Source organism: Daphnia magna, linkage group LG9, assembly GCF_020631705.1.
Source record: "Daphnia magna isolate NIES linkage group LG9, ASM2063170v1.1, whole genome shotgun sequence".
Taxonomy (NCBI): Eukaryota; Metazoa; Arthropoda; class Branchiopoda; order Diplostraca; family Daphniidae; genus Daphnia; species Daphnia magna.
Genome location: NC_059190.1, coordinates 10,153,484 through 10,178,897, shown reverse-complemented (window position 1 = coordinate 10,178,897; position 25,414 = coordinate 10,153,484). Strand labels below are relative to the sequence as shown.

General features: G+C 39.3%; 6 protein-coding genes and 3 long non-coding RNA genes across 12 annotated transcripts; 3 read left to right on the top strand and 6 right to left on the bottom strand.

The window, feature by feature from the left end:
- Positions 1–373: 373 nt before the first annotated feature.
- Positions 374–2,407, bottom strand: LOC116930150 (katanin p60 ATPase-containing subunit A-like 1). The gene is made up of 5 exons (XM_032937532.2): positions 2,273–2,407; positions 2,040–2,097; positions 1,868–1,976; positions 1,163–1,793; positions 374–1,101 (listed from the first exon to the last, which is right to left on the bottom strand). Exons 1-5 carry the CDS (start codon positions 2,323–2,325, stop codon positions 504–506), a joined length of 1,449 nt encoding a protein of 482 aa, XP_032793423.2. The 5' UTR covers positions 2,326–2,407; the 3' UTR covers positions 374–503.
- Positions 2,408–2,521: 114 nt separating this feature from the next.
- Positions 2,522–3,465, bottom strand: LOC116930166 (ubiquitin-like protein FUBI). The gene is made up of 4 exons (XM_032937561.2): positions 3,357–3,465; positions 3,180–3,269; positions 2,933–3,068; positions 2,522–2,818 (listed from the first exon to the last, which is right to left on the bottom strand). Exons 2-4 carry the CDS (start codon positions 3,252–3,254, stop codon positions 2,634–2,636), a joined length of 396 nt encoding a protein of 131 aa, XP_032793452.1. The 5' UTR covers positions 3,255–3,269; positions 3,357–3,465; the 3' UTR covers positions 2,522–2,633.
- A 522-nt stretch (positions 3,466–3,987) lies between these two features.
- Positions 3,988–5,087, bottom strand: LOC116930165 (eukaryotic translation initiation factor 1A, Y-chromosomal). Its single transcript, XM_032937560.2, has 3 exons — positions 4,931–5,087; positions 4,628–4,815; positions 3,988–4,561 (listed from the first exon to the last, which is right to left on the bottom strand). The coding sequence occupies exons 1-3, from the start codon at positions 4,944–4,946 to the stop codon at positions 4,322–4,324; spliced, it is 444 nt and encodes a 147-aa protein (XP_032793451.1). The 5' UTR covers positions 4,947–5,087; the 3' UTR covers positions 3,988–4,321.
- A 5-nt stretch (positions 5,088–5,092) lies between these two features.
- LOC116930151 (polycomb protein EED) lies at positions 5,093–7,263 on the bottom strand. Its single transcript, XM_032937535.2, has 7 exons — positions 6,993–7,263; positions 6,775–6,917; positions 6,545–6,716; positions 6,349–6,484; positions 5,792–6,195; positions 5,566–5,721; positions 5,093–5,429 (listed from the first exon to the last, which is right to left on the bottom strand). The coding sequence occupies exons 1-7, from the start codon at positions 7,059–7,061 to the stop codon at positions 5,229–5,231; spliced, it is 1,281 nt and encodes a 426-aa protein (XP_032793426.1). The 5' UTR covers positions 7,062–7,263; the 3' UTR covers positions 5,093–5,228.
- Positions 7,264–7,720: 457 nt separating this feature from the next.
- LOC123475855 lies at positions 7,721–8,040 on the top strand. Its single transcript, XR_006651363.1, has 2 exons — positions 7,721–7,856; positions 7,932–8,040. It is a non-coding gene; the product is annotated as an uncharacterized LOC123475855 (long non-coding RNA).
- Positions 8,023–11,833, bottom strand: LOC116930177 (headcase protein). Its single transcript, XM_032937566.2, is given in 8 exon segments — positions 8,023–9,153; positions 9,220–9,357; positions 9,442–9,486; positions 9,797–9,985; positions 10,489–10,585; positions 10,723–11,075; positions 11,078–11,182; positions 11,267–11,833. Coding segments are annotated over 8 exon segments (1,431 nt in total). The 5' UTR covers positions 11,576–11,833; the 3' UTR covers positions 8,023–8,958.
- Positions 11,834–12,085: 252 nt separating this feature from the next.
- Positions 12,086–15,818, top strand: LOC123475857. Its single transcript, XR_006651367.1, has 2 exons — positions 12,086–13,252; positions 13,316–15,818. It is a non-coding gene; the product is annotated as an uncharacterized LOC123475857 (long non-coding RNA).
- On the bottom strand, positions 14,789–17,296 carry LOC116930178. 2 transcript variants are annotated; one of them, XR_004398283.2, is made up of 5 exons: positions 16,838–17,296; positions 16,715–16,769; positions 15,753–16,637; positions 15,358–15,670; positions 14,789–15,244 (listed from the first exon to the last, which is right to left on the bottom strand). It is a non-coding gene; the product is annotated as an uncharacterized LOC116930178 (long non-coding RNA). The 2 variants fall into 2 exon arrangements; XR_006651362.1 differs by lacking the exon at positions 14,789–15,244 and having other exon boundaries at positions 15,284–15,670; positions 16,838–17,295.
- A 1,929-nt stretch (positions 17,297–19,225) lies between these two features.
- On the top strand, positions 19,226–23,617 carry LOC116931202 (cytosolic endo-beta-N-acetylglucosaminidase-like). Of its 3 annotated transcripts, none has more exons than XM_045179002.1 (11): positions 19,229–19,728; positions 19,808–19,826; positions 19,891–20,039; positions 20,095–20,398; positions 20,519–20,897; positions 20,961–21,175; positions 21,249–21,371; positions 21,435–21,602; positions 21,679–21,872; positions 22,260–22,321; positions 22,393–23,617. In XM_045179002.1, exons 1-9 carry the CDS (start codon positions 19,530–19,532, stop codon positions 21,791–21,793), a joined length of 1,671 nt encoding a protein of 556 aa, XP_045034937.1. In that variant the 5' UTR covers positions 19,229–19,529; the 3' UTR covers positions 21,794–21,872; positions 22,260–22,321; positions 22,393–23,617. The 3 variants fall into 3 exon arrangements, with proteins under 3 accessions (XP_045034938.1, XP_045034937.1, XP_032794614.2); XM_032938723.2 differs by having other exon boundaries at positions 19,230–19,728; positions 22,179–22,321; XM_045179003.1 differs by having other exon boundaries at positions 19,226–19,728; positions 21,438–21,602; positions 21,679–22,321.
- The last annotated feature ends 1,797 nt before the right edge of the window (positions 23,618–25,414 follow it).

Sequence of the window (25,414 nt, the reverse complement as noted above, 5' to 3'; positions counted from 1 at the left end):
TACAACAGAATGTGGGCTCTTTACAGTGCCATAAATATCAATGTACCTAGAAAAAATAACTTTGTTTAATATTGACTTTCCAATTTGTCAAATTAAAATATTCTACGTAAATCTAAAGTAAAAATAACTAATCGGTCACGTATCCTCTGCAATTCGTATACTATCAAAAACCTTAGTTACTACAATTCAATTGTCAGTGAAGATTAAACTATTAATTTGTAATAACCACAAATGTCGAAAATTTATTTCATATCTACTTTATAATACATTGATACTTCAATTTGCTTACATGAAGATTAATAGAAAAAAGACGATATCTAGTTGAAATTTGACCGCCTCTCGCTGCATTAGATTACAACGTTGCTACATTTCGCAATTTAAACCAATGTTTATTTTTTCTCATGCGACATTGCCATACTTTAACAAACTGCGAAAATTCGGTCTAGATTTTACATAAATACATCGTCTTTCTAATCATGTCCAGACAAAACGATTCAATCGATTTAAAAAGATCCAAATTCTTTCATCCAGTTATCGTATGCCGCCATATCGGTATTAGAAACACTGGTCTTACATCGTTTAACGGCATCAAAAAAGTCCTGACTAGTAATTGGTTCATCCAAATCAGTTTTTGTCAACTGGCGAATTTGTTCAGTCGATTTTCCTGCAATTTTACGTCGAAGACTCATCATGGCTGCATCCCGGCAAACAGATAAAATATCCGCTCCAGAATAGCCATCCAATTTCTTGGCAATTTTACTCAAATTGAGACGAGAATCTAATTTCATTCCGGTCAAATGAAGCTTCAACATTTCCTCGCGAGCTGCTCCATCAGGAAGCGGAATGTAAATACGTTTTTCGAAACGCCTCCGAAACGCTTCATCCACATACCATGGATGATTTGAAGCAGCCAATACTAAAATATTATGTTCGTTATTCTCCTCTTCTTGGATAAGTCCATCCATCTGAATGAGTAATTCAGATTGAAAGCGTCGCGAAGCTTCGTGATCGTGAGCTGCATTCCTTTTTGCAACCAGAGCATCTACTTCGTCGATAAAGATGATACTAGGTGCTAGTTTTCTTGCCATGTGAAACAGGATTCTTTAGGGAGACACAGAAAACATTTTCATCCGATTTTTGAAATAAAATCAAGTGAATCTACCTGACCAACTTTTCGGACTCTCCTCTGTACTTGGAAGTCAATGTAGATGAGGTTACATTGAAAAAAGTAGATTTGCATTCTGTGGCAACTGCTTTTGCGAGCAGAGTTTTGCCTGTTCCAGGTGGGCCAACGAGTAAGACGCCCTTCCACGGGCGCCGGATTCCTTTGAAAAAATCCGGAACAATATTCGGTAGTACAACTACCTCCTGGAGTAGAGATTTGGCATCTTTCAATCCGGCAATCGATGTCCATTGCACGTTGGGTTTACGTTGAAGGACGTCCCTTTCAATCATTTCAACTAGACATCGTTCACAACCGAGTTCCAATGTGATTTGATTAACCAATTCTTCATTGGGACGTTGATCAACTTTGGTCATTTTGCCAGCACGTTTGCCATTTTTCTGTACCGTCTGGTTGTTTAAAGCTTTCTTCCTGATATTATTCTTTCCTTGATTGTTTATACCCATTTGATTGAAGGGTTTTGAACTAATTGGTGATTTTGAAGGCTCGGGACTGCTGCTGTAAATGGATGGAAGGCTGTAGACGGATTTCGGATTACTTGTACGACGAAGAGAATTACGCCAAACTTCGTCTTCCGATAAACGTGAATTGTTTTTGTCTTCACTGCTGCCTGTTTTGAAACATAAAAGGCAATCATTTAAACTAGTTCCGAGAAAAAAACGAGTTATTAAAACTATTAGATACCTTGTCGTAGGATCTGAGGTTGAGGTTTCTTAAACAGCCTGGGTTCGGCGGATGAATGCAAGGCAGCCATGTGAGGAAACGAGAAGGAGGCCGCCTTAGATCCCAGAACCTTTTGTTACACAAGGAAATCGATAAGATGAAGGTTAAGGTGAACTCAAATATTACAACTCACCATCGAGTCCATTAGGTGAGCAACTTGCCTAACATTGTCTGTTGACGTTGTAGATGTCCTGTGAAAATGTGAAAAATGAATTCAACGATACATTTTCCATTGTCTACCCTCATCGTTGCCATTAGCAACCGATTCCTTGTTACTGCAACTTTACCCTCATCGACCATGACCATGCGGCTAATGACGCAATTTACAATTCTGCATCCTTCACCTACATTCTGCAATAGACTCACCTGAAAAATGGATCGCAGAAAAAATCCTGAAAAAAAGAATTAAACAAAGCCATGAACCGTCCAACTCCAACACGTCTTTACTTGGGCACAGTCTGCAGCCGACTGGCCAAATGAAGCACACCAAAGTTGGTTCACCCAGACGTAAATAATCAATACATGGTGAAAAATACCGAGTCAAATGACCCAGTTAAAGACCCTCAACCATCAAGGTCGATGCGGGTGCTAATAAAACGAATACACAAAAAGATCAATTTTTTCCACTTCCAAACGATCGATCGGCCAATGTAATCATTCTTTTCCTTTCAAAATGTTACATCAAGGCTTCATGACATATCGGAGAGTGGTGGTACAATTTCTGTCTTTAAGCGGCATTGGCGTTAGGTCCCTTCTTGCGGCCGAAGGTCGGTACGACGTTGACGAATCGCCTGTTGTACTGAACGCGGCGCTTAGCACGGCCGGTCTTCTTCTTCTTCTTCTCTTGCTTGTCTACCTTGGGGGTCTGATGCTTGACCTTACCGGCACGAGCGAGAGAACCGTGCACCTTACCTAAACAATGAAACAATAGTGCATATTAAAATATAACAAACACAAGTCAAAATGCAATTAAAATTAAACATGCAAATTCAGAGATGAAAAACATTAAATTTGAAATGATCGTACCTCCGAGCAAAGGTACTGTGACATCAACTGTGGCTGATGTAAGAGTTGAGATGTTAATCTCATCTGCAAGAGGGGCACCAACCGAGAACAGTCTCAATTCGCTGACTGGCAAGTTTTCCAAAACAGCAATCTTGGACTGTGACACAATAAAATAAAATGTTCCTTCATTAATCACATCAGGTTTCATCAGAAAATTTCCATTTACTCGTGAATAAGCACTTAATTACATTAAAAACGTTGCACAAACCTTAAGTTCGGCAATGCTTTCGCTACCGGTGCATTCTAGCAGGTGCGTGTTTTGTCCTCGAATAGTCAACTGCATTCTGGATATTTTGACCTATGCAAAACGGAAAATTAATTGCCTTAAAACGAACGTCTAAAACATAAAAACTCCAATGAAAATGTAAAACGAAACGTCACTCACTTTATCGGTCAGCAGGCAATGTGTTTTCAGCAATGGCGGAAACGGGAAAGGCTGGAGTAGACAAGCACAATAGGGGAAGGAAGCTCCGTTGCCAAGTAAAACCTAATTAAAAACCCAAATTTATTTTATTTTATTGTGAATTTGAAGTTAATCTATATAAAAAAAATATGTTCTTAGTAAAAATATGGTCTAAATAAAATTTATGATAATAATTAGTTTTTCTACGTGACATTTAATTAAAATGAATTGTTTTGTACCACTAAAAATGAACGCTGTAGACAATCCCTAAATACAGCCGTCCATCCAAGGGAGAATCTGAGAAGTAGACATGGTTACATCATGATTCATTTATTTTATTCATCATTTTTGTTTAACCTTTACGTTCATTTACGTAGATAGAGCAGTTGTTTAAATATAAGTATAAAAAATTGAAAATACACTGTCATTTTCGGCAGCAATCAATTGAATCTACCCAATGCTCATGATAGTCTCAAACTTCGCGATTAAAATTATATTTGACTATTTTATCAGTTATTTTGTTCGTAATGAACTCTTCAATTACACGGCAAACAGCCTCATTATGTAACCGATTTTACAATCAAATAGTATACTAACATAATGAAAACCACAGTTTAAGTCGTTCCCGCAGCATTTTATTAGCACAGACAGATTGAAATCCAGACAAGCCATCCAAGAATGATATAATAAACAAAATTTGCAAACAAAGTTTTCTTCTGATAGTTGATTCCGTCATTATTTTTTTTTAATGAAATCTTGTTGGTGAAAACGACACAACAATAATTCTGAGACTGTTGTTGCTGCTGTAGGATGTGAGAAACCAAAATTCAGGTTTCTTGAGGATGAAGAAATGTTGCTATGGAAAATCCAAGTTTTCCCCGGATACAGGTTTCAATTAGTTTAATTTTTTTATTATCTTAGGAATTGTAATTCCTAAGAATAAGTGTTCATATGTCGTTAATATCGTCATCTTCGCCGGAGCCAGAGTCGTCACCAAATTCGATATCATCATCTAAACCATCGTCGACGAAGTTGACAGTATCTGTGACCTTCACTGTTTCTGGGATTTCACCATAAGTCTTCAAGTTACGAGCTTCATCTGCATTGTACTTCAGGATAACATCAGCTTTAGCATCTTGGTAATCTCTGAGGCCCACCAAAATGATGTCACCTTGATTGATCCAGACCTATTACAAAACAAGAGCGATACAGAATGAGAAAATGCTTGTAGAGAAATCAAATTCGAGAATGACCTTCTTCCTGAGCTTCCCTCTGATGTGGCAAAGTCGTTTGGTTCCATCAAAGCACAAGGCTTCCAGCCGACCATTTCCCAGCATTTTTGTCACTTGTGCATACTCTTGGCCATCTTCTTTGAAGATCAACTCTCTTTTCTCGGCTTCGTTCTCGTTCTTTCCTCTTCTACGATTTTTACCTCCTTTACCTAATGGACACAATATGGGATGAAGAGAAAGTAAATGACAAATTAGAAAACCAATCCCAAAGTCAAATATCCGAAATAAGATGTTCACATCATGCACTGAACATTGAAAACTCACCTTTATTCTTGGGCATGTTGGATTTGTCTGTGTATACTAATAAAAAACAGAGAATTCGACACACACATACGTCTCACCACGCCACACACTTTACAATGGACGTGAAATGGATGCAAAAAGGAATGAAACACTTCTGCCCAACGACGACATTGTTGCCAGATCGCAATTACAAAAAAATTTATTTTATTTTTTAATTTTTCGATTTTTTAAATTTTATTACTATTCGAACACACGAAGGTATAATTCATTTTAAGAGAAAAAGTAAGGGGCAAAAACAGAAATATTCATGCATACAAAATTAGAGGATTCGATCCCAACGCCAGACTGTCGCGTCATCACAGACGCAGAGTAATACATGCCCATTACGACTGAGTGCCGTCTGACGAATGGCCGTAACGCATTTTGGATGTGTCAAAACTAAATGGCGAGATGCCATGGGATCATCAGTGTCGAGATCCCATACAAATGTCTTGCCAACTTGATTACCTAAAGCCATAACCTGTATTTCAAACGAAGAGAATTTCAATGGAATTAGACTAGAGTCGTTTAAAACTGACGTAAAAATTGTCTTAGCCAGACAACAGTACGATGAATTACGAGCTATCTGATATATATATATGAAAAACAAAAATTACTTTGTTCCACGAATCCAATGAGAATCGCATGAACCAGATGTCACATTCGCGATAGTCGAAACGATGAAGAACCGTTACGGCGTTATTGTTCATGACTCGAATTCCATTGTTTGCCAAACGGCCAGGTCGCCAGCAAACGATGGTATTTTCGCACGACTAGACGGTCAACACAAAAATGAATGAAATTTAATATTTGCCGAACAATTTAGGGAAGGCAGAAAAGTACCTTTGAAAGAACGAAATCGCCCAGCCAGCGGACGCAGTCGACATAATTGCGGTGAATGTCACGCGTCGAAAAATTGGGGAAATTTTCTTGAACGGTAGCGAATGGCCTGGAACTTTTGCTCGGTGCAAAGGTGTAAGAATCGCCAATTGCTTTTTCAATGGCATCCGTGTCGAGTCGCCACAATTTCAACGAATGGTCCATTCCGCATGAGATAACCCGCCGACCTTCCAAATCAAAATCGGCGCTGAGGACTTCGTCCCTGTGGCCCTCGACACCACCGAAAATGGCAATGCACTGATCTGTTCTGATGTTCCAGAGTCGAAGGGCATGATCCTTCGAAACGGAGAGAAGTAGATTTGGGTCGGACGGGTGAAATTTTAGTTCATTGATGGCATGTCCATGACCTTAAATTTGAAATTTCAAATAAATTACTTTTTGTGCCTGAGAATTCTGTGGAGTTAAAATATCTGTGATTTTGAGTATTTTTCGGAAAATTGATATGTTTTGCATTCAGGTGTGTGAGTAGCAGTAATTTTGATACCATCTGGAATACATACCAACATAATGCTTGATGCTGCTCATTGTGGCTGGACTAATTATTCGAACAATGCCCCTGGAGCCGGCAGCTGCCAAAATGGGTTTCCCAGATTCTTCGTCATAGGACCAAGCACAGGTGTAAAAGTTTTCTTCTGGCTATTGAACAGATGATAATCAAGGATCGGAAAAAATGGAAACAAATCCCAAAGTACCTACATCAGGGTCTGCATATGTCTGCAGTAGCTTTATCCCACCCATTTCAGGGCATTCATAAACTGATATCCTGTGGCTGCCAACTGTGGCGAAAACGAGAGGTTGGCCCTCTCTAAGTAAGTGATTGAATTGCACACCAAACAAAGGTTGGCCGTGATCTTCTTTGATGAAAGAACTAACAATCAGAATGTCAGCTTCAATAGTCAGGAATGATAAAGGATATAATAAACAACCTAAATTTGTAGTTAATTTTTGGAATTTTAGTGCCCTTTTTTCTGCCGGGCTTGCCTCGTTTCTTGGGTTTCAGAGTTGGAGTGTCGCTCCTCGAGGCTGTGTCCAACGTGGAAGAACTGCCTATACTGCTGGCCGTATCTTCCTAGCGTGTCCCCCAAAATTTACAAAATAAAAGTTAATGTACACACTGGTTAACGTAAAATTTTTAAGAATCTACCATGTCTTCTCCTGACAGGTCGGCATTGTCGATGGCTTCGGCTTGTTCGGTGGGTCGTTTTGATGTCATAATATGATTCTAGAATTATTTCACACACCTGGAAATGCAGCTCTAGGAATGTCAATGTTGGATTATATCTGTTAAACTATAAAGTTGCCACCGCTTATTTTTGGTATCGTCGCGTTTCGAAAGAGACCATAAACAATGCCGACGATGCCTTCCCGCCTAGATGGGCCCTCTTTTGACAAGTAGTGGAACTATGTGTGGTGAAAATATTTTTTGCCACACATAGACACGCGTGCGTGACCAAGAACGAAAGAGCTTTTCATGCGGAACAAACACTTGGACCCTATGGTCGAATTACAAAGGATGTGTAATGATTTGAGCAAATATTATTTCATTTATTTTAAGAAACGTTTTTTCCTCTTTTAGGATCGGTGCTCAGTTACACGGCCCTCTTTTCTTTGACTATTGTGGAATCTAAGGTTGCAGTGGCCCAGTCTCTTTCGGTGGTGAAATCTGAAGTCTTTTACGCCAGCCAAATAAAACGGGGGAAAAGGGGCATTGAGGGTGAAAATTGCCGAAAAGAGAAGCTAAAAATAGAGACAAACTTCGTGGAAAACAACCAGGGCGGAACGAGAGCCGTTTCGTATCAGTAGGTTGCACTAAAAGCAATCCTTTTTCTAGGAAAAATAGTGTCATGAACTAAAACTGTCACATGATCGCAGAAAACCTATGAATTTCTCTGTGAAATTTTCTCCTTATCGTCAAGAATGTATTTCTTTGTGCAAGTGACAACCGCCTTAGCTGCCCCCTAACGGCAGCCAGGTGCAACTTTTTGCAAACCACCTTGCCGAGAGGGAGGTGAGTAGAAACCGCCAAAGCTTAAAATGCAGAAACTTGTTTTTTTTCTTATTTTTTTAAAATCTTTTTGAACAGCAAAAACCACCGTTTTTGTTTTCAAGGTCAAAAATGTCATTCAAATTTTATGTATTTTAACTATTAGTAAAAACTGAATGAAACAAGAATATAGAAATTCTCAATTTTATTGTTCCACCGAGCAAAAAAAAAAAAAAAAACCAAAACAAATAGTTACATGCACAAGAAATGATTTCTTCCAGTAGTGGTAGTATAAACATTGACGACAAAAACAAGCCGTTGATGTGGCTAAATTAATAATAAGTTGTTTCTAGCAAAAAATGTCGTATGTTTTTAATATATTCTAAGGACTTTTGCATGTTTTTAGCTAGGAAAGAAGAAATAAAATAAAGGAGGAATTTCATTCAGCTGTTGATTTGGCTGAGAGAATTCACGTGAAATAGACAAAACGAAAAATACTAAGAAAAAATAAACAGGTTTGTACTTGGTCCGTAGCGTCACGCTCAACTAGAGACCCCGCCCTTTTTCCCGCAGTCTTCTTTTTTTTTTCATAAAGCGGGAACGGGATGGGGCCTTCTTCACAACACGCACAACCTGCTGTTGCTCATGCGACGCAAACAGCAAATTCTCACTAATTCTCTCGACATTCAAACGAACTTGAAACATCTCATTCCTCACCAAGGACAAACACTTGATCGCTATTTGATAATTATTGTATAAGAAGAAAAATTTTGAGTTTTTTTGTTTTTTTTTGTCGTCACGAAGAAGCTCTACGTTCATCATTACCTCATTTTTAGTTTTAATAGCAAAAAATGTGATTGGTCGCCTATATATTTTTCTCGTTTCATTGTCGCACTTTCTTTGCCGACACTAGAAAATATGTAGCTAAATAATTTTCCTCAATTTTTTTTTTTTTTTTTTTTTTTGAATCCTGATTTCTTAAATGTTTTCTGCAAGATTCCTTTCATGGGGGGATGGGGGGGTTTAGGTGTAAAATTATCAACCTAAATTGTATCCTAACTCTCGATGTTTGTTTTTTTAAGCCTATTCCGTTTTTTCTTGTTTTTTGAATTAGTAAATTTCAGTGTTAAATAGTGGGAGGTGTGGTGATGGCGTGTTGTTCCCGACCGGAAGATCGAAAGAGCTGGAACACGCCAGGCAGTGGCTTGACAAAATGGTGGTCGTGACTGGCGCAGTGAGGACACGATAAATCGCGACTGTACTGCGAAAAGTTCTGGTATCTTTGCTCAGGTTGCACCACTAATCCGCTGCATTGATTACACTATTTAAATTTCAATTAGTATCTTTCATTCTCGATTCTATTTCAAAAAATAAATAAACTGGTTACCCTGAGGCGTTCTGGGCAACAAGGGGTGCCAGCAAAAACGTCGTAAGAGTACAATGTGCCGAGAATAAACGAACCGCCGTTCCACGGCGTCCTGCACGACCGGCATCGCAACGTGCACGTCCAACCCTCCAGACACGACTACAGCAAAAAGTAAACAATTAAAATTTTATTTAAAAAAATTAAAAAAAGAAGGTCGATTTGAGCCAAAAATAGTGCACTCACCATGCAAACAGCGCTTAAATATTGCTGACGTCCTTCCGAAGTCACCTGCATTATTTTTCAAAAACAAATCATGATAACACGCGAGTTAAGGCGGAGCGTAAAAAAAAAAAAAAACTATCGTGAGAGCTAAACCGGTTAAAAGCGGTTTCGCGCAAAATTGACCTTGGCCAAGCTACGCAACAATCCGCGTCTGAGCCATTACTCCACGTGCCGTTCAATTCTAATTGACTATCGCCGGATCGATACATTTTCTCGTCTTTTTCAAGGTCACTTTGGCAGCTTTCCTCACTCACTCACTCACGCACGCACGCGTGACTGGAGGTAATTCAAAACAAAAAAAAATAGAAATACGTACGGGAATGCAGGCCTTGGAGTACTGCTTCGGAGCCAGGAAGAAGGTGCCGTCAATGAGCGGGTACCTGTCGTAGATTTGCATGGCGTTCTGGCAGACGACGCAAAATGTCTTGGACATTTTAGCGGTGGCTAAATTCGACAAAATGAAACAACGAATGTCATCGTTGCCGTAGCTGCCCTCATCTTCCATCTAAAGTCAAGAAAAAGATTGATATTAAAAAATCGTATTTCAGAGAAGAAAATAATAAAATGGGCAAACTATTTATCAACAAGGAAGAAATGCCGGTGCATTCATTTTTTCTTATCTGCTTCTAGTGTTACTATTTATTTTTATTTTCAGTTCATTCACATTCATCTCGACTTACAGAAGATAAAAGAAAACGAACTTTGCTCGCAGGCGATAACCTCTAGGCCAAAATGGTAACACACATTTTGGTCTCAACTGTGTGGGCTGCAAAAATTCCATTTAAAATATTTGTGTGTGTGTGTGTGTGTGAGCCCTAAAAAAGGGCAGGTAACGTTACCATAGCGACAAGAGCCCCCACGTGCAGTAGACATTTTTTTTAGCCTCTCTTTCTCTCTCCCCTCTCGCATCCACACACATGACCTTGATACCAAGAAGAACCCCACTCCTCTTGTCTATTGCGACCTAGACGGAGGGAGGGGAGGGCCACGACTGACTGACTGACTTACTTTAATGTGATAAGAGTTGAGCTTGTGGCGTGGTAACGCATTGAATGAACTAAAGTTGGCCCGATGAACAAAAAGTCCACTATTTCCCGATCCCCGCCTGCGAATTTTCAAAAAATTTGGCAACGTTTAAGCAAGAGAATGGCGAAATATTAAAGAAACGAGAAAAAAAGACAAACCAATGTAGACGAAACCAGTTTTAAAGAAGAAAAAGAGAGACGTCGAATCGATGAATACCTTTCACGTTCGTTGGTGCTCGTTCGTTTATTCTTATTATTGCTGAGCACAAAGACGGGCGCACCGTTGCCAGCAGCTGCCGATGAAGACGCAGCGGCCGTCTCAGGTGGCGAACTCGAGCCAGACGAAGATGTCGTCGAGCCGGTGGAAGAAAGACTATTGGCCCGATGACGAATTTGATTGTTCATCATCAATTGGGCTGCACTATTATTATTGCTACTACCATTGCTACTATTACTACTACTACTGGGTTTAGTTTGAACAGCTTGCGACCCAACGACAACTGGCAATTTTGTCAACGTTTTACGGCCGCGTTGCTGCCTATTCTTTTGTTGTTGTGTTGTTGTTGTAGTTGGTCCTGTTCGGCGACAACAGCCGTTTCGGTTGCCAACGGTTTCTTTGCCGGCTGCCATTCGCAATCTTTGCGCAAATGACCGCGTCCACATATGCACCCGCAGGCCTGTAACATGTTCCAATCGTCACCAATTTTACACACCAATTCGTTGAGCAAAACAAACCAGAAAAAATGAAACAAATTGTTCACCTTGAAAGCCAAATCGTATCCTTTTTTGGTCCACAAATTTTGACATCTTTGACGCTCAGACCAACTGCGGGCGCGGCCGCAACTACGCAAATAATGCAAAATCGAAGCTTCCCATTGGTCGAAGCACTGACGATGCATCAAGCCACTGGTCGTGCAATTCTCGTTGTTGCACAGCACCTTGACCGCATCACCGTCACCGTCTTCAGACAAATCAGCGTCGACTTCTCTTGCTAATAGGCCACCGTCAACGAGCGACAGGCAGCCGGCCGGTGTGCAACATTCTCCATTTTGAATCGACTTGTTGGGCATTTCTTTTCATCGACTTTTTTTTTTGATTATTTTGATACAAAACAAAACATTTGAAACTAACGGCACTTCAAGTTAACAACAACCTTTGTCGGTGATCTGCGCATGGTCACCAACAGGAAACTCACTTTTTTTTTTTTCTTGTTTTCTGAAAATTAGACAACGAGGGGGGAAAAAGGGGGAAAGGGGGGAGATTTGGTTGTTTCCGACGGATAGCGGCTGCTGCGATGTTCACCCAACAGCCGATCGGCAGAGACTGAACAACATGCGGCCGGTCACGTTCACCATCATAGTGATTTGCCCTTCTAGCAACGCCACCTGGTGGAATAAATTTCATATTTTTCTCGACATTTCTCGACGAAACCTCTGATTTTTTTTCTTTTTTCTTTTTTCAGAGGGCTATAACACTTTGTGCTATTTAAATTTATCATACACATAGTTGATTTCAACGTGTAAAAGAAAACAAAAAAACGTTCGTTTGGAAATAAGCACAATTGTGATTTATTTTGTGAATTGTGTATTTTTGGCAAAAGCATGGCCGCCGTGTTGCTGTGCCAGGCCACTGTTATCATCGCCCATTTCGCAGTCATTTCTCATTGGTGGATGCAGGAACGTGTCTCACTCGTACGACTCGTACACCACGCCAATAATTGTCACGACACGATTAATTTTGTTGTTGTTTTGTTTTCTTTAATACTTCCACACAAAAATGGCGTCGACAGGAAATGTGCCGAAAACGAGGGGGGAGGACAAACAGAAATTCCAACTGTTTTGTTCAGTTTTTATCTCGTTTGGCCGAGAACGTCTAATAAAAAGTTCTCTTTTTTTTTGTCTGCTTTTTTTTTGTTTTCCCCCCCCCAATTTTTTTGTCTGTTTAGTAGGGCCTACATTTCCGGTGGTCGCCATTTTTCTGCAAACTTCAGAGCACACAGACGAATGAAAACAATCCACGCACAGTTGAATTATTATTCAGATGTAAACGGTCTTGACCTAGATCAATGTCGGTGAACGTGTAAAAGTTCATTGGACTACTTTTACTTCTCCTCCACGTGTTGATGTGGTTTACATTCCATCGTATTTTTCTTTCTTTTCTCAACTTATTCTATTTTTGGGAAAGGGGAAACAAAACAAAACAAAAAATGTATTTTTCAAAGAGGTGTTTTTCTCAGTTGTGGAAAAGAAAAGAAAAAAAAGCACGACAACATGCAACCGTTCGTGTTTCGCTATTTGTTATTGTTGTTTAGTATCTTACGTGCCGGACGCCATCTGCTGAACGTTCATGTTGGTCTAATTTGCATAACGAATGGCGCCAGACACGATCCAACCAACTTATTTTATTGTTCATTTAACATAATCCTATCGACGTAATACACCCCACGTATTCAACCCTTTCGAACAGACAAAAGTTTTTGCAGAAACCCAAGTCTCTTTTGTGTGTGTGTGTGTGTGTCTCAGTTTGTATCCAAAAATAAAGTTAAGGAAGGAGAGCGAAAACGGCAGCAGCAAACTCTGCGTGAATTGAATGTCAAATGTTGGCATGACATCACACCGGCAGCCGAACAAAAGACTCTCTATCAGTTCAAAGAGTTTGATTACCATCATCTATTGTCTTTATTTTGAAAGAACAACACGAGATTAGACAAAAACATTCTTTTCAAAACAGCCGACCATCGCTGCGAGGTGCATTCGATGAAATTGAGTTTTCTTCTCTTTTTTTTTTAATAAATAATATCTTTATGATAGACCTTTTACCAGACGGACACTGAATAATTTTAAACGAGTTTTTCTAGTCGAATAATGTTGTTTGGAGAAATGTCCCAAAAGCTGGAGCCATACCAACGCCATTTTAACGCTTTACAATGCAAAATCTTGACAAAAGAAACAGTGAACTTTATGGACAATTGGCCAACCGACATAGCTCATTGAATGGATTTGGACGAAATGAATTTGCATAACGAGCGAGACGCACGTAGACGAAGAAAATAATCAAATCATTTTGGGAAAACGGTTTTACTTCTCCGTCGCTGTTCCACGAGGGGAGAGGTAGGGTAGAACAGAGACTCGATCCCCCTCGGGCAAGAGCCCTGATGATGAACAAGACGAAAAAAGGAAAAGAAAAAAAAAACGCCACGTGGAAAGGACCGCCCCTTTTTCGGGTCTTCCCAACCTCTACTTGGATATGTGCGTCGTAGTATTTCTCGCCCAGTTCATTTATAGCCGTGAAACGGGGTGGGGGGAGATACGAGCGCCACGTGGAGGCGATCGTTGCAACTATCGATTTTTTTTTTGTTTCTTTTTCTTTTCTTTTATTTATATATATATTTTCCATGTGTCCCATTCTTTGTTGGGGTGTCGGTTATATTTTACGCCTTTTTCTTATCCTCCTCGCAAGTTCGGCACGTGGAGTCCTCACAATTCCCGAATGACGTCACCAATTTCTTTTTACAATCAACCTGTGGATAAAGACAATTGCTGTTGGATGAGGAACTATTGTGTTTTAAAAACCTGGGAATGCGGAAACCTTCATATTAAAAACCATATGGAAAAAGAATTTTGTTGTAACTCTTACTCCCCGACCAAAAAGTTGTTATACAAGGGGGACGGATGCTGGTTTCAATTGTATTGAGCATGGCCGAAAAAAAGGGGGAAGCCGGTGTCATGGCTGCCAGCCCCTGTCTATAACGGACGATTCCCTTCCCTCTTTCTCTCTATTCTATTCTAGGAAATAATAAATGTGGGCCTATAGTAGGAAACTCTGAATAGGATCGATATCAAACTTAAAAAAAACCGGTGTCTGTGTTTTTTCTATTTTCATTCGACGAATGCATTTGGATGACGAGTCTCTTTTTAAGGACAAAAAATAAAATAAATGGAAAATTCTAGTTTTTATCGGATACCGAACCCTTGGGCACGTGTAGACGGATACACACACTGATATCAGCCGGCCGATTTGGAAGGGCAATGCTCAAACCTTAATGTATACTCGAGTCGGGGGGGAAAGAGAAAAAAGGCGAACGATAAAATGTGTATGTTTAAGGAAAAAAAAAAAAAAAAAGATTCATTTGTTTGTATTTAATTTCTTCTTTAATTATCGCTAGGGGGAGACTGTAGAATGTCGCGTATACAAACGATGAGGGTTGGTATAGTCATTCCTGGCCATGGTTTTCCCTCGTCCAAGTACATTTATCAAAGTTTCATGAATTTCTAATGAATCGGTTGGATGCCTCACGCTTTATTCCAAACTGTATGTGTTGCGCGTACAAATGCGTAGAACTTTTAACTATTTGACTTGCCCCAGGAGAAACTTTTTTGTTTGTAGAGGGCCGGTTCTCCGTGTTTGATACAAGCGTCTGGGAAAGTTTACAAGAAAACTCCTTCGAGAACACACCCCACACTGACTGGCTATTACCGTCTGGCAAGGGCAGACTCTCTCTCCTCCTCCCTTTGTCGTAATAAAGAAGAAAAGTTTGGCATTTACCCCAGAAGAGAAGGGGAGCCTCAGGGATTTTTCCTTTTTTCTTTTTTTTTTCTTAAGATGACATGTGCCTTTATCAGTGTAAACTATTGGTTACTGGACGCTTTCTTTTATTATCTTTTTCGTTGCATCTTTCTTCCTTTCCATTTCTTTCATTGAGTTTGCTGACGCGGCCGTTAGATGGCGATTTTTAAGCCCTAGATGGAAAAATGAAGTATTTGGCAAAAATCCAACGCTCCAGTAGCCGTTGTTGTGATTTATAATTGCCAGCAAAAAAAAAAAAAAAAAAGCTTATTTTTTTTCAGTCTACAAGATTTCGACCGCTGGCGAGTCGTTCAATCGGGACAGGGATCAACATTTCGGCATTTGTTTCGTTTAAAATAGTGTTTTTTAAATTTTTCTCTGTCCAGATGGCCACAAAAACACTGTGAAAGTCAAGAGGATCTATAAAAATGGACAAAGCATATAAAAGATGGAATAATTTGTTAAAGAAATTCTTTCCTTTCTTATTATTGAAATTTTTCGAGACAGCTGCCAGTGCAGGAGAGCCGTTGGCCGTCCCAATGGTAGATCGGTGTCAGATTACAAAGGCCGGCATACCATCCCTTCCGAAGAATGAAGACCTGTGTACAGCGGACGTTTCCGGCGTTATCTTCTCAACTACATTCTCAGATTAAAGGCCTCAGTGTAGAAACAATTGCTTACCTTGGCATTTGTGTGTGTTAATGATTGGATCTTAAATACTGCAATAAATTGGCTAAAAGTCTGCAACCAGGCTGTTGTTGGAATCATTTAGTCAGAAATCAAAGAAACAAAATGCTGTCTAAAGTTTAATCGTAAAGCATGAATGGCAAATGTTAGCATCTTCGATCATTATTGTAGCACAATTTCTGGGTTGGTTGCATTTTGATGTAAAAAGGCCCTTCAAAGTTCACATGAGAAAGATGTCAAACAAAAGTTTCCTGAATTAGGAACTGCCATTGCAGTTGTTTTGATTAACTTTTCAAAGCTTCAAGTTCACTCAGCTGAATCTGGCAAACTTACAAGATTAGAAAACCAAACATAATTTTCCATACCTACTTTCGTCATAAAATAACTGCCTGTTGAATAGAGAGACAGTGAAATAATTGTCAATTACGAGTCACCTCCTTGCAAAATAAGTTTATAGTGAGATGAAAAATCTCATCCCGTTTCATCAGTTACGACATTTTCAACGACTACTTCAACATGAGCTGAATAATTGTCCATTAGGTGGCGTTTTTTTTGGTCACAATTTTCCCGATAGATGCTTAGAAATGTCGTCGGCGCGACAGTACGTTATGTACGGTATGTTAAATAATCCCCCCCATTGAACAGGGTAAATCAAACCATTGCCATGCAATAACTAAAACGTCTTTTCATCTAGTCCTTAGAGCGGAATTTTTTAATCAACCTATTTCGTAAATTTCATACCTAAGGGTTATACTTACTTTCATTTCCAACATCAGCATAAAGAAGACAACGAAAAATCTCCTTCGTATCAATCAAACAGGCGTGGATTTGTGGTAGCGGATGTTTTCTTAACTGAAGCCAACACCATCCACACTATTACTATAAGCGAAATAAAGTTTAATCCATCGAACAATACTAGCGGCAGTCATAAAAAAAAAATGATTGGGAATACATACTGACATATCTAGGCACCCAGAATTGGATTTTTTTCGTTTTTAATTGTGCATTTTCCTGCAAAGAATAAAGTAGAGATGGGAATGGTATTCTATTGTGCATTTCGATTGCACAAATGATCTTACGTGGAAAATGTACTGTGGACATGAAGTGGTTAGGACGCCGACGGTTGATTCCTTTCCTGTAATTGTCTTAGGTTCTTAAAAGCACGTTGATTCTTCCCATTCCCAGCGCGACCATAACAGCTCAGCCTTGTAAGTTATGTAGGATTTTAAAGCTATTGGCGATCTTTTGTTTCCTTCCATCGTATCGGAGAACTGAGTTTCAGTATAAGCAATGCTTCCTCTACTCCATAGTGTTATCATATTTTAGACAAAAAAGAATACTAATGGCTAATGCAGAATGCTGAAACAAAGTTAATTGCGAAATAAAAACTTTTAAACAGAAATGTTTAGTTTCTCCATTAAATTCACTTCCATGGTATCAACCAGCCGAATGATAACCACAGCCATTACCATATGATATGAACGATCGGCCCGATGGCAATAAAGATCTAGTCCTTCCACCTGGTCAGGGCTGCCACTTTTTGAGAAGGGGGAACCCTGGAACGTTGCCAGTCTAGGGACAAAAACCCTAAAAGCAAAAAAAAAAATACCCAGAAAAATCCCTAAATGTATTTTTTCTAAATCCCTAAATTTTACCCTAGATTTTTCAATAACTGTTCAGAAATTTATTATCCTTATAGTCATTACCTTTTAAGTTTTAATAAAAAAACTAGAAATCTTTGTACTTTTGTTTACTGGATTAAATAAACGCATGAAACAATCACAAAAACATCACATTAGAAATAAAAAAATTGCTTCCGTTGATATTAAAACAAGAAAAAAAAATTAACAAAATGTGTTCATACCATTTGTTTTTTAATTTTAACTTTCAAGATTCACAAATTGATTCTGACGTCATTCACGCTTCGTCTAAAATCGCCAATCGTCATAAGGGATCATTCACAAAATACGTAACGCGAAAGGGGGGGGGAGGGGTCGTTGGTTTTGTTACGCTTTGTTACAAGGGGGGAGGGGTTTTCATAAAATGTTACGTACCAGAACAATTATTTCGTGGAACTTTTAATTTCTGCAGAAAAAGAAAAAAAAATGCTGTTTAGCTTCTTTTTTTGTTGTTGTCATGACAACTGTTGTCTGCTAAATGGTATTTTCTCCATTGCAGTCATTTTCTCTCAATTATATGATTCTGGTTTTGGAGGGGGGGGGTTTGAACATTTGTTCCGTATTTTTAGGAGGGGGGGTAGTAAACTTTGTTACGGACCGTTACAAGGGGGGAGGGGGGAGTCAAAAATTGACCAAAAATGCGTTACGTATTTTGTGAACGGCCCCTAACTCGTAAGTGAATGTTTACGCCTGTTGCCTCTTGGGTCTTGGGCTCTTGGCTGTTGCTGTAGTAGTAGGCTAGTAGGTAGTAGCTGTAGTTGCTGTAGTACCCCGATTCACAATTTAGATGTATTTTTTTACCGCGATTGACCACTTGGTGGCTCTCATAACATGTCTTTTTTTTTAAAGGCGGGAATAGCAATTTGGCACCAGTGGTGCCATATTTATCACTCACTAACCATAAAATCCTTAACGACCAATAAACTAAGGCGAAAAAAATTTTAAATCCCTTATATTTTTTTAATCAACCTGGACAGACCCTAGACCCTAGATTTCAGAATCTTCCCCCCTAGATTACAAAAAAAGAACCAAAATCCCCCTAAAAAGGGAAATATCCCTAGAAGTGGCAGCCCTGCACCTGGTAGTCAATAGAGCAGTAAAACATCCTGCGTTGCGCGTTCTCCACAAATGCGCAAAATCTCATTTGTGTCCAAGTTGGTCTGCTGGGGCTAGGGCTCGGCCCCGGTTCTCGAAAACCCGGTTTACCCGCGGTTCGTCGCCAAAAAAAGTCGCCCATGAGCGATCCGGGTAGTCTATTTGCCAAAGTGGGTAGGGTGGGCGGATTTGATGGCCAAACCGGGTTTACCCACCGCCATCTTGGAAAATGGCAGCTTGCAAAGCCCCAAGTTAAATTAAAAGGGAGGGTAGCAAAAAAAAATTTTTGTGGCGGGAAATTCAAAGGGCGTCACTTGATTTCAGGGAAAAACTCGGGTAGGAAATCTGGGATAACCAGGTTTTGAACCCGGGTAATGGAAACGGTTTTCGAAATTGTGTTACCCACATGGTACCCGGGTAGGTAGTGGGCACAAAGTCTTAGGAACCGTTACCCACCAGATCCAATTTTTTTGCCGAGAAGACCTACCCATTCGCCCAAATACCTACCCATTGGACACGGGGCCGAGCCCTAGCTGGGGCCTGCGGCTGCAGCGTCTTATGGTTATGGAGAAACCATCTTCTGCACGTTAGAAATTATGTTTTCATAACTATAATTTAGATTTTGAATTTCATCTGCTATGTTTTTGTTCGGTGACGAAGTTCAAAATTGGTCTGCTTCCTGCTATTCCCTTCCTTCAAATTCGAGACCGACAACCCGCAACGCCATCTACGGAGTTCAACATGCGGAGCTCAAGTTGTTTTGCAGGCGTTACTACTCCTGGTGTACGTACTTCATGCCCCGACCCGAGATCCTCGTTTAAAAAAAAATAGTATTCCCCGCAAGAGGGTACCCCTTTTCCAACGGAGCTTAAGGCAGCATTGCGTTCACCAGCTGTAGCACCCAAACAACAACAAACAAAACAAGTTACGGAATTAAATCGTCTCATATGTGAAAAGTGTATATTTTATTCGAAAAATAATAATTTCCAGCTAAATAATGAGTGAGGAATTTTGCGAGAAGTCGTTATCAGTTCCAATTCGTTCGCTTGAGGAATTGAAAACCTGGAAACCTCTCACTGATCGTACGAGATCCCAGGTTGTGCAGCAATGTTTTACGGCTACTGGACCTGGTGGAAGTTTCAGGGAACAGTCTACAAAAAATGTACCGAAAACTCTTATCTGTCATGATATGAAGGGTGAGGTTGTCATTTCATATGATGAATTATTTCTTTATGCTTTGTGAGTATTTAATGCTGACTTAATATTTTAAAAAAGGTGGATATCTTGAAGACAGGTAAATAATTAAACATGTTCATGTTAATTATCTTAAATCTTAATGTTTGTTCTTTTGATCTAAGTTTCATTGAAGGATGTTCAAACGCTGAGGCGTATAGTTTCATTCAGTGGGGCATCATTGATATTTTTGTCTACTTCAGCCATCATTTCATTACCATTCCCCCACCCTGCTGGGTCCATGCAGCCCACCTTCACGGAGTCCCTATTCTGGGTACCTTGCATAAAAAGTTAGATTATCTTTGTGCTTGATTTATTTTTCTGCGTAGGTACTATAATCACGGAATGGGATGAGGGAACTGCCACTTGCACAAAAATATTTTCATCTAAAGATGCAGTCAATGAATTTGTCAATTCACTAACTGAATTAACACTGCACCATAATTGTGATGGCTGGCTTATCAATATTGAAAACTCATTGGAAGAAACGCTGATAGATAATGTGCTTTACTTTCTCCGTCGCTTAAAACAAGAACTCGTTTTCGCTGGAAATTGCGGTAAGATAATCTGGTACGATAGTGTTACCAAAGACGGAAAACTGGATTGGCAGAATGAGCTAAATGCAAAAAATAAGTAATAACTATTTGTAGTCTTTCTCTTATTTTGTCTCGGCTCATGCCGTTTTAAATTATTAAATATATTTTTATCATTTTTACCTTTTTTTAATACATATTTTGAATTTTCCATGTTCAGAGACTTTTTCGATTCATGTGATGGGATCTTCTTAAATTATGTATGGAAACCGATTGATCTGGCGAATTCTGCAATTCTGGCAAAAGAAAGAATATTCGACGTGTATGTTGGCATCGACGTTTTCGGTCGGAACTGCTTCGGAGGCGGTGGATTCAATACGGATGCAGCCTTTTCAGTTGTTAGGCAGTACAATCTTTCTGCCGCTGTTTTTGCTCCTGGCTGGATTTACGAATGTCACCCGATTGAACAATTTAAGGAGCTAAGCTTCAAATTTTGGTCTCTTCTGTTTCCCTACATGAATTTGCATGGACCCAACTCGCTACCTATTCGTACAAGTTTCTGTCCCGGATATGGTCAAGGCAAGTACGACAGTGGACAGGTAAATTGTTTTGTTGTTAACCAACTATGAAATTCATAGATCTCGATACGTCTATTTTTCTAGTTGGTAGACAACAAGCCTTGGCATAACATGTCTCGCCAACAGTTGCAGCCCTGCCTGGCTGCTGTTCGCGGACTTTTTGAAATTAAAGGAAACACTTTTGACATTTTAAAATGTGGATCCACAAACACTTTTGGAAAACAGGACGTGTGTGATACGGATGCGTTTAATGGTGGAGGATGCTTGAATATTCAGAGCTCCACCGATGCAGTGTTTCCGTAATTAAATTATTTAATTTCTACGTGGGAGTTTCTCATCTCACCACACTTTGCATTGTGCAATCCTTTATAGGCTTTTCTTCTGTGAAATTCCTGTCATTCGGCCAATGACATTGGCAGTCATCTTGAAAACGAATAGCAACCATCCTTTGCTCCTCAAATTAGGTTTTATGCTATCCAACACGTTCCCCATAACGTAAGTATTTTCTAGCTGTGCTACTTTGCTAGAATATTGGAATAACTCGCCTTGTATTTATAGAAATATGTCCTGTCCTCTTGTTCCTCGCGTGGATCAATTTTGTTCGGCTGCAGATGACGAACACCAATCCACTCCGATTGTTTCTTCATTAGAATTTGATTCCTGTTGCAACTTTTTGGATGGAAGCCTTTGTCGCTCTATGACAAATTCTTCCGGCTGGGATATAAGGTTTGTTATTGGCTTTTGTTCATCCATACGGAATTCATAGTTATTCTGATGATAATTTTTCGTTGGGCAACACAAGACTATTTCAGATTAGGCTGAGTGAGCAAGTTGTAAACAGCGTACAACTAAAAAGCATTTGTATTGAAAGCCAAGGTGAAACAGATTGCAAAATCGGCTATTTGTGCTGCTTCTGAACTGGAATTTATACTGTCAGATACGTGGCATTAACACGTCCTAGAAGAAAAAAGAAAGTATGTCGAAACATGCTAAAAGGTACGTGTTTTTTTGTTTGTTTTTTGTTTTTTGAAATTTTTGTATGTGTTTCTTCCCGTCAATTTCTCTATCATGCATGCACACACTTTTGCCTCATTAGTGTTTTTAGATCAAGTTTTATTGTTTGTTCAACTAAATCTAGCTGTCACGGTAACAGTTCCGTCAGCTATAAGTTGACGCTGCTTTCTTTGCCATTTCTCGTTTTTTTTCAAAATCGTCATTGGAATCAAAGTTTTCTTTGGGGAGGAAGAGAGGGGCAGACATCTTTGAAAATTTGTAATGTAAATATTTGTTGACTTGTTTTAGGCATGTGCCACCTGCAAACATTAATGAAAACATGTCAATGCAAAATATTAATAACATATATCAGATCTTAATTTCAAAAAGTCATTTCAAGATACGTGCTGGGAAGATTCCGGAAAAGATCAAGGTTTTCTGCATTTGATACCGTAAGTTAAATTGCAAAAGTTCACAGGAGGAATTAAACCTAAACTGCGTGATGGTAATTTGTATTTTTTAGATTCTACAACATAAAGCTGTAGACAACAATATGGCAGATAAGTCAAGACATCCAATAAGGATAAAAAATGGCAACGTGAATCCGGAGAAGCGCTCACAAATATCTGCGATTTGTGGAATACATCCCTATCGGAAAAACAAAATAAGTTAAAACTATAGAAAATAGATTAAGCGCAGCAATAGTAGTTACCTCCGTAACAACTATTCCATTTAAATCCTCCCATCTCATTAACTGAAAAGATTGATTTCTCAAAAACTGACGACACTTTTCTTGATGATGAGAATCACAGCATGACGCTGTCACAATTTGATTTTCTGTGGCATATTTTAGTTCCTCTAGATTGTTCATCCTATGGACAAGACAACATCCAAGAGTTGCTCGAATTTTATCCACAAGGTCTTTCGAAGTTTGATTATAATTGTAATCGGCCATGTGCTCGCTCAGCCAGTCTTGCGGAATTTTGGAGAAACGAAGAACTATTATTCCACCAACAATTACTAATGCAAGATTTAGGGATGCGAAAACAAGATACCTACTGGCAGAAGAAGAAAACCGTCCAGTGCAGAAGCAGATCAATGAAACCAAAAAAGGTGTAAATAATTAGAATCATAATCGTGATTTTGTAATCTTACTTAAGAAACGAGGCATATTTTGTCGCCGAAAGCTCCACAGAAACGGAAGAAACTGAGGAATATAAGCAGATACTGATTACTGTCGCCATTACGAGCATTTTCAGACTAGCGTTGTTGTCCATTTCGACCATCACTTTATTAGTTTCAGATTCTTTTATAAATTCTTGGCGCTTTACTATGGAACATGCAGAAAGCGCCAGAAGTGCTATACCTGTCAACTGTATTTTCAACACATATTTAGTTAACTTGATGACAAGCACATCATCAGAAATAATGTTTTAACGCATGATTTTTAAAATTCTCTGCTGAAGCTTTCAGACTCTTCGTTAACTTAATAACGAGACGGAAGCATTTTACGCCAACTTAAGATATTACGAAACAGTTAACCATGAGCACGATATTGACTCCGAGAAAAGTCAATCGTAAAATCTTGGGAAAACGAAATTCCATTGGAGTCACTTTTCAGAATTATTATTGAAAATTATTTATTATATAACCACGTCTGAATGCCACGACCAAGAAATGTGTTTGACACAGTTATTGTAATATCAGACGAAGACCTGCTGTGAAGAAATACAGTACATATAGAAAGATTTACATCTCTGCGTTTAGTTTGATTATATTATCAGGAAACTTACCTGTGGTTTTCGGAAATGTTTGTTCAGGAAACTGTCAGGAATCGGCGTAGGCTATTTAATAAATAACCGTTAAAGCAGTTTATCTTCAATATTATAGATTATAGCACGTTATGTGCTATAATTAATTATTAATAATAATTAGATTGTTATTATTTTATAATAATAACAAGTTGCTTCAGTAGTCGAATTATATCGAAAATGAACTATAATACATTAGAGTCGTAGCTCGCCGCATTGGTATCGCATTGGACTGCGATGCCAAGGGTAAGCTGGCCCTGGGATCTAATCCGGTCGGCCCGAGTTCCCGACGACTGGGCCTTAAACAAGAAACCCTGGCGATCAGGGGCTTCTTTCAACAACTTTTAGTTAATTTGGTTTTGTCTAAAATTTAATTTTAAGAATTTTGAACCTAGCCAGCGATTTTTTGGTGCAAAATCCATTTCTTAAGGAAAGTTTTTGCTTGTTCAGGGTTCGCCTACTCTTTTCCAGGTTGAGCCTCGGGAAATATGTCCGTATTTGCCTATTTGGCTTTTCTATTTGGTTGATTTGCGTAAATTTCCTTAATTTCTAGTTTTTTCCCAAAAATACTGTAAATTTCCGCAATTTCCCTTTTTTCCCGCGATTTTTACTATTACCCACCGGATAAACCAAGAGAAAATAGAATCAAATTAAAGAAAAATGATTTCATTTGATTTTATTTTTAATATCAAGCCACATTCATTGTAAAAAATCGGGGTAGGCGGGCAGAATAAATATAATCGGGGTTGTAATCGGGGCAATCGGGTCGAAATACTCGATCGATTAGGTTTTACTATAAATGGATTAGTTGCAGTTATCGGGTTGCGCGTACCCCGATTTAGTCACGAAAGCCCAACCCCGATGCCCCGAAATGTGATCCCCGATTGGCCAAAAAGCGCCCCGATATGCTCGTGGTTGATCCCTAGTTGTTATATCTTAGTAGTTTAATGATAGTGATCATATGCAACGCCAGATTTAGTCTATTTTTCCTCAAAAGACAGAAAACGTCAAATTCTAGATTTTTCATAGCGCCATTTTCAAGTATTTACGTCGTCAGCTATATTAAATATCTAGAGACTACAGAGATGCCATATAGCTACACAACAAAGGAATGCTACCAAATAATGGCGTTTAGGGATCGGCCCCGATTAGCCAAAATCGGGTTAACTGCCCCGCCCATCCCGGAAAAGGGCAATTGGAGCTGAATCGGGGTGCCACTTCGTCAGCCGGGGCAGAGCAAAAATCGAGGTTAACCCGCTTACCCCGACGCCATTTGCAAAATTGGCGCCTGAATTCAAACTACGAATTTGGGTCGGGTTTTTTATCGGGGCAACCGGGGAGAACTCCCCGTTTTTCATCATAATAATTTATTTCGACTCGATCGATTATGTTTTTACGTCGATCGATTGAATACAATCGGGGTTGCATCCCCGATTAGGCACCCCGATACAACCCCGATTGAGATCGAGATTAAAAAATTGTCACCCCGAGCCCCGAACGCCCCGCCCTAAGACCCGAATTTCGAAACCCGATTGGTAAAATGTGCCCCGATTAGGATCGGGGCCGATTCCTATTTCTACCTCTTTTCCGCTTTTCTCAAGCGGTGAACCTCGAGAAATAGAGTCGGCGACCTCTCGGTTGTTCCAGAGTTACCACTTGCCTCATGGTTCATTAATGTGATGGAATTTGGATGCTTTTATTAGCTGTTGATTATTACATTATAAAATTATTGTG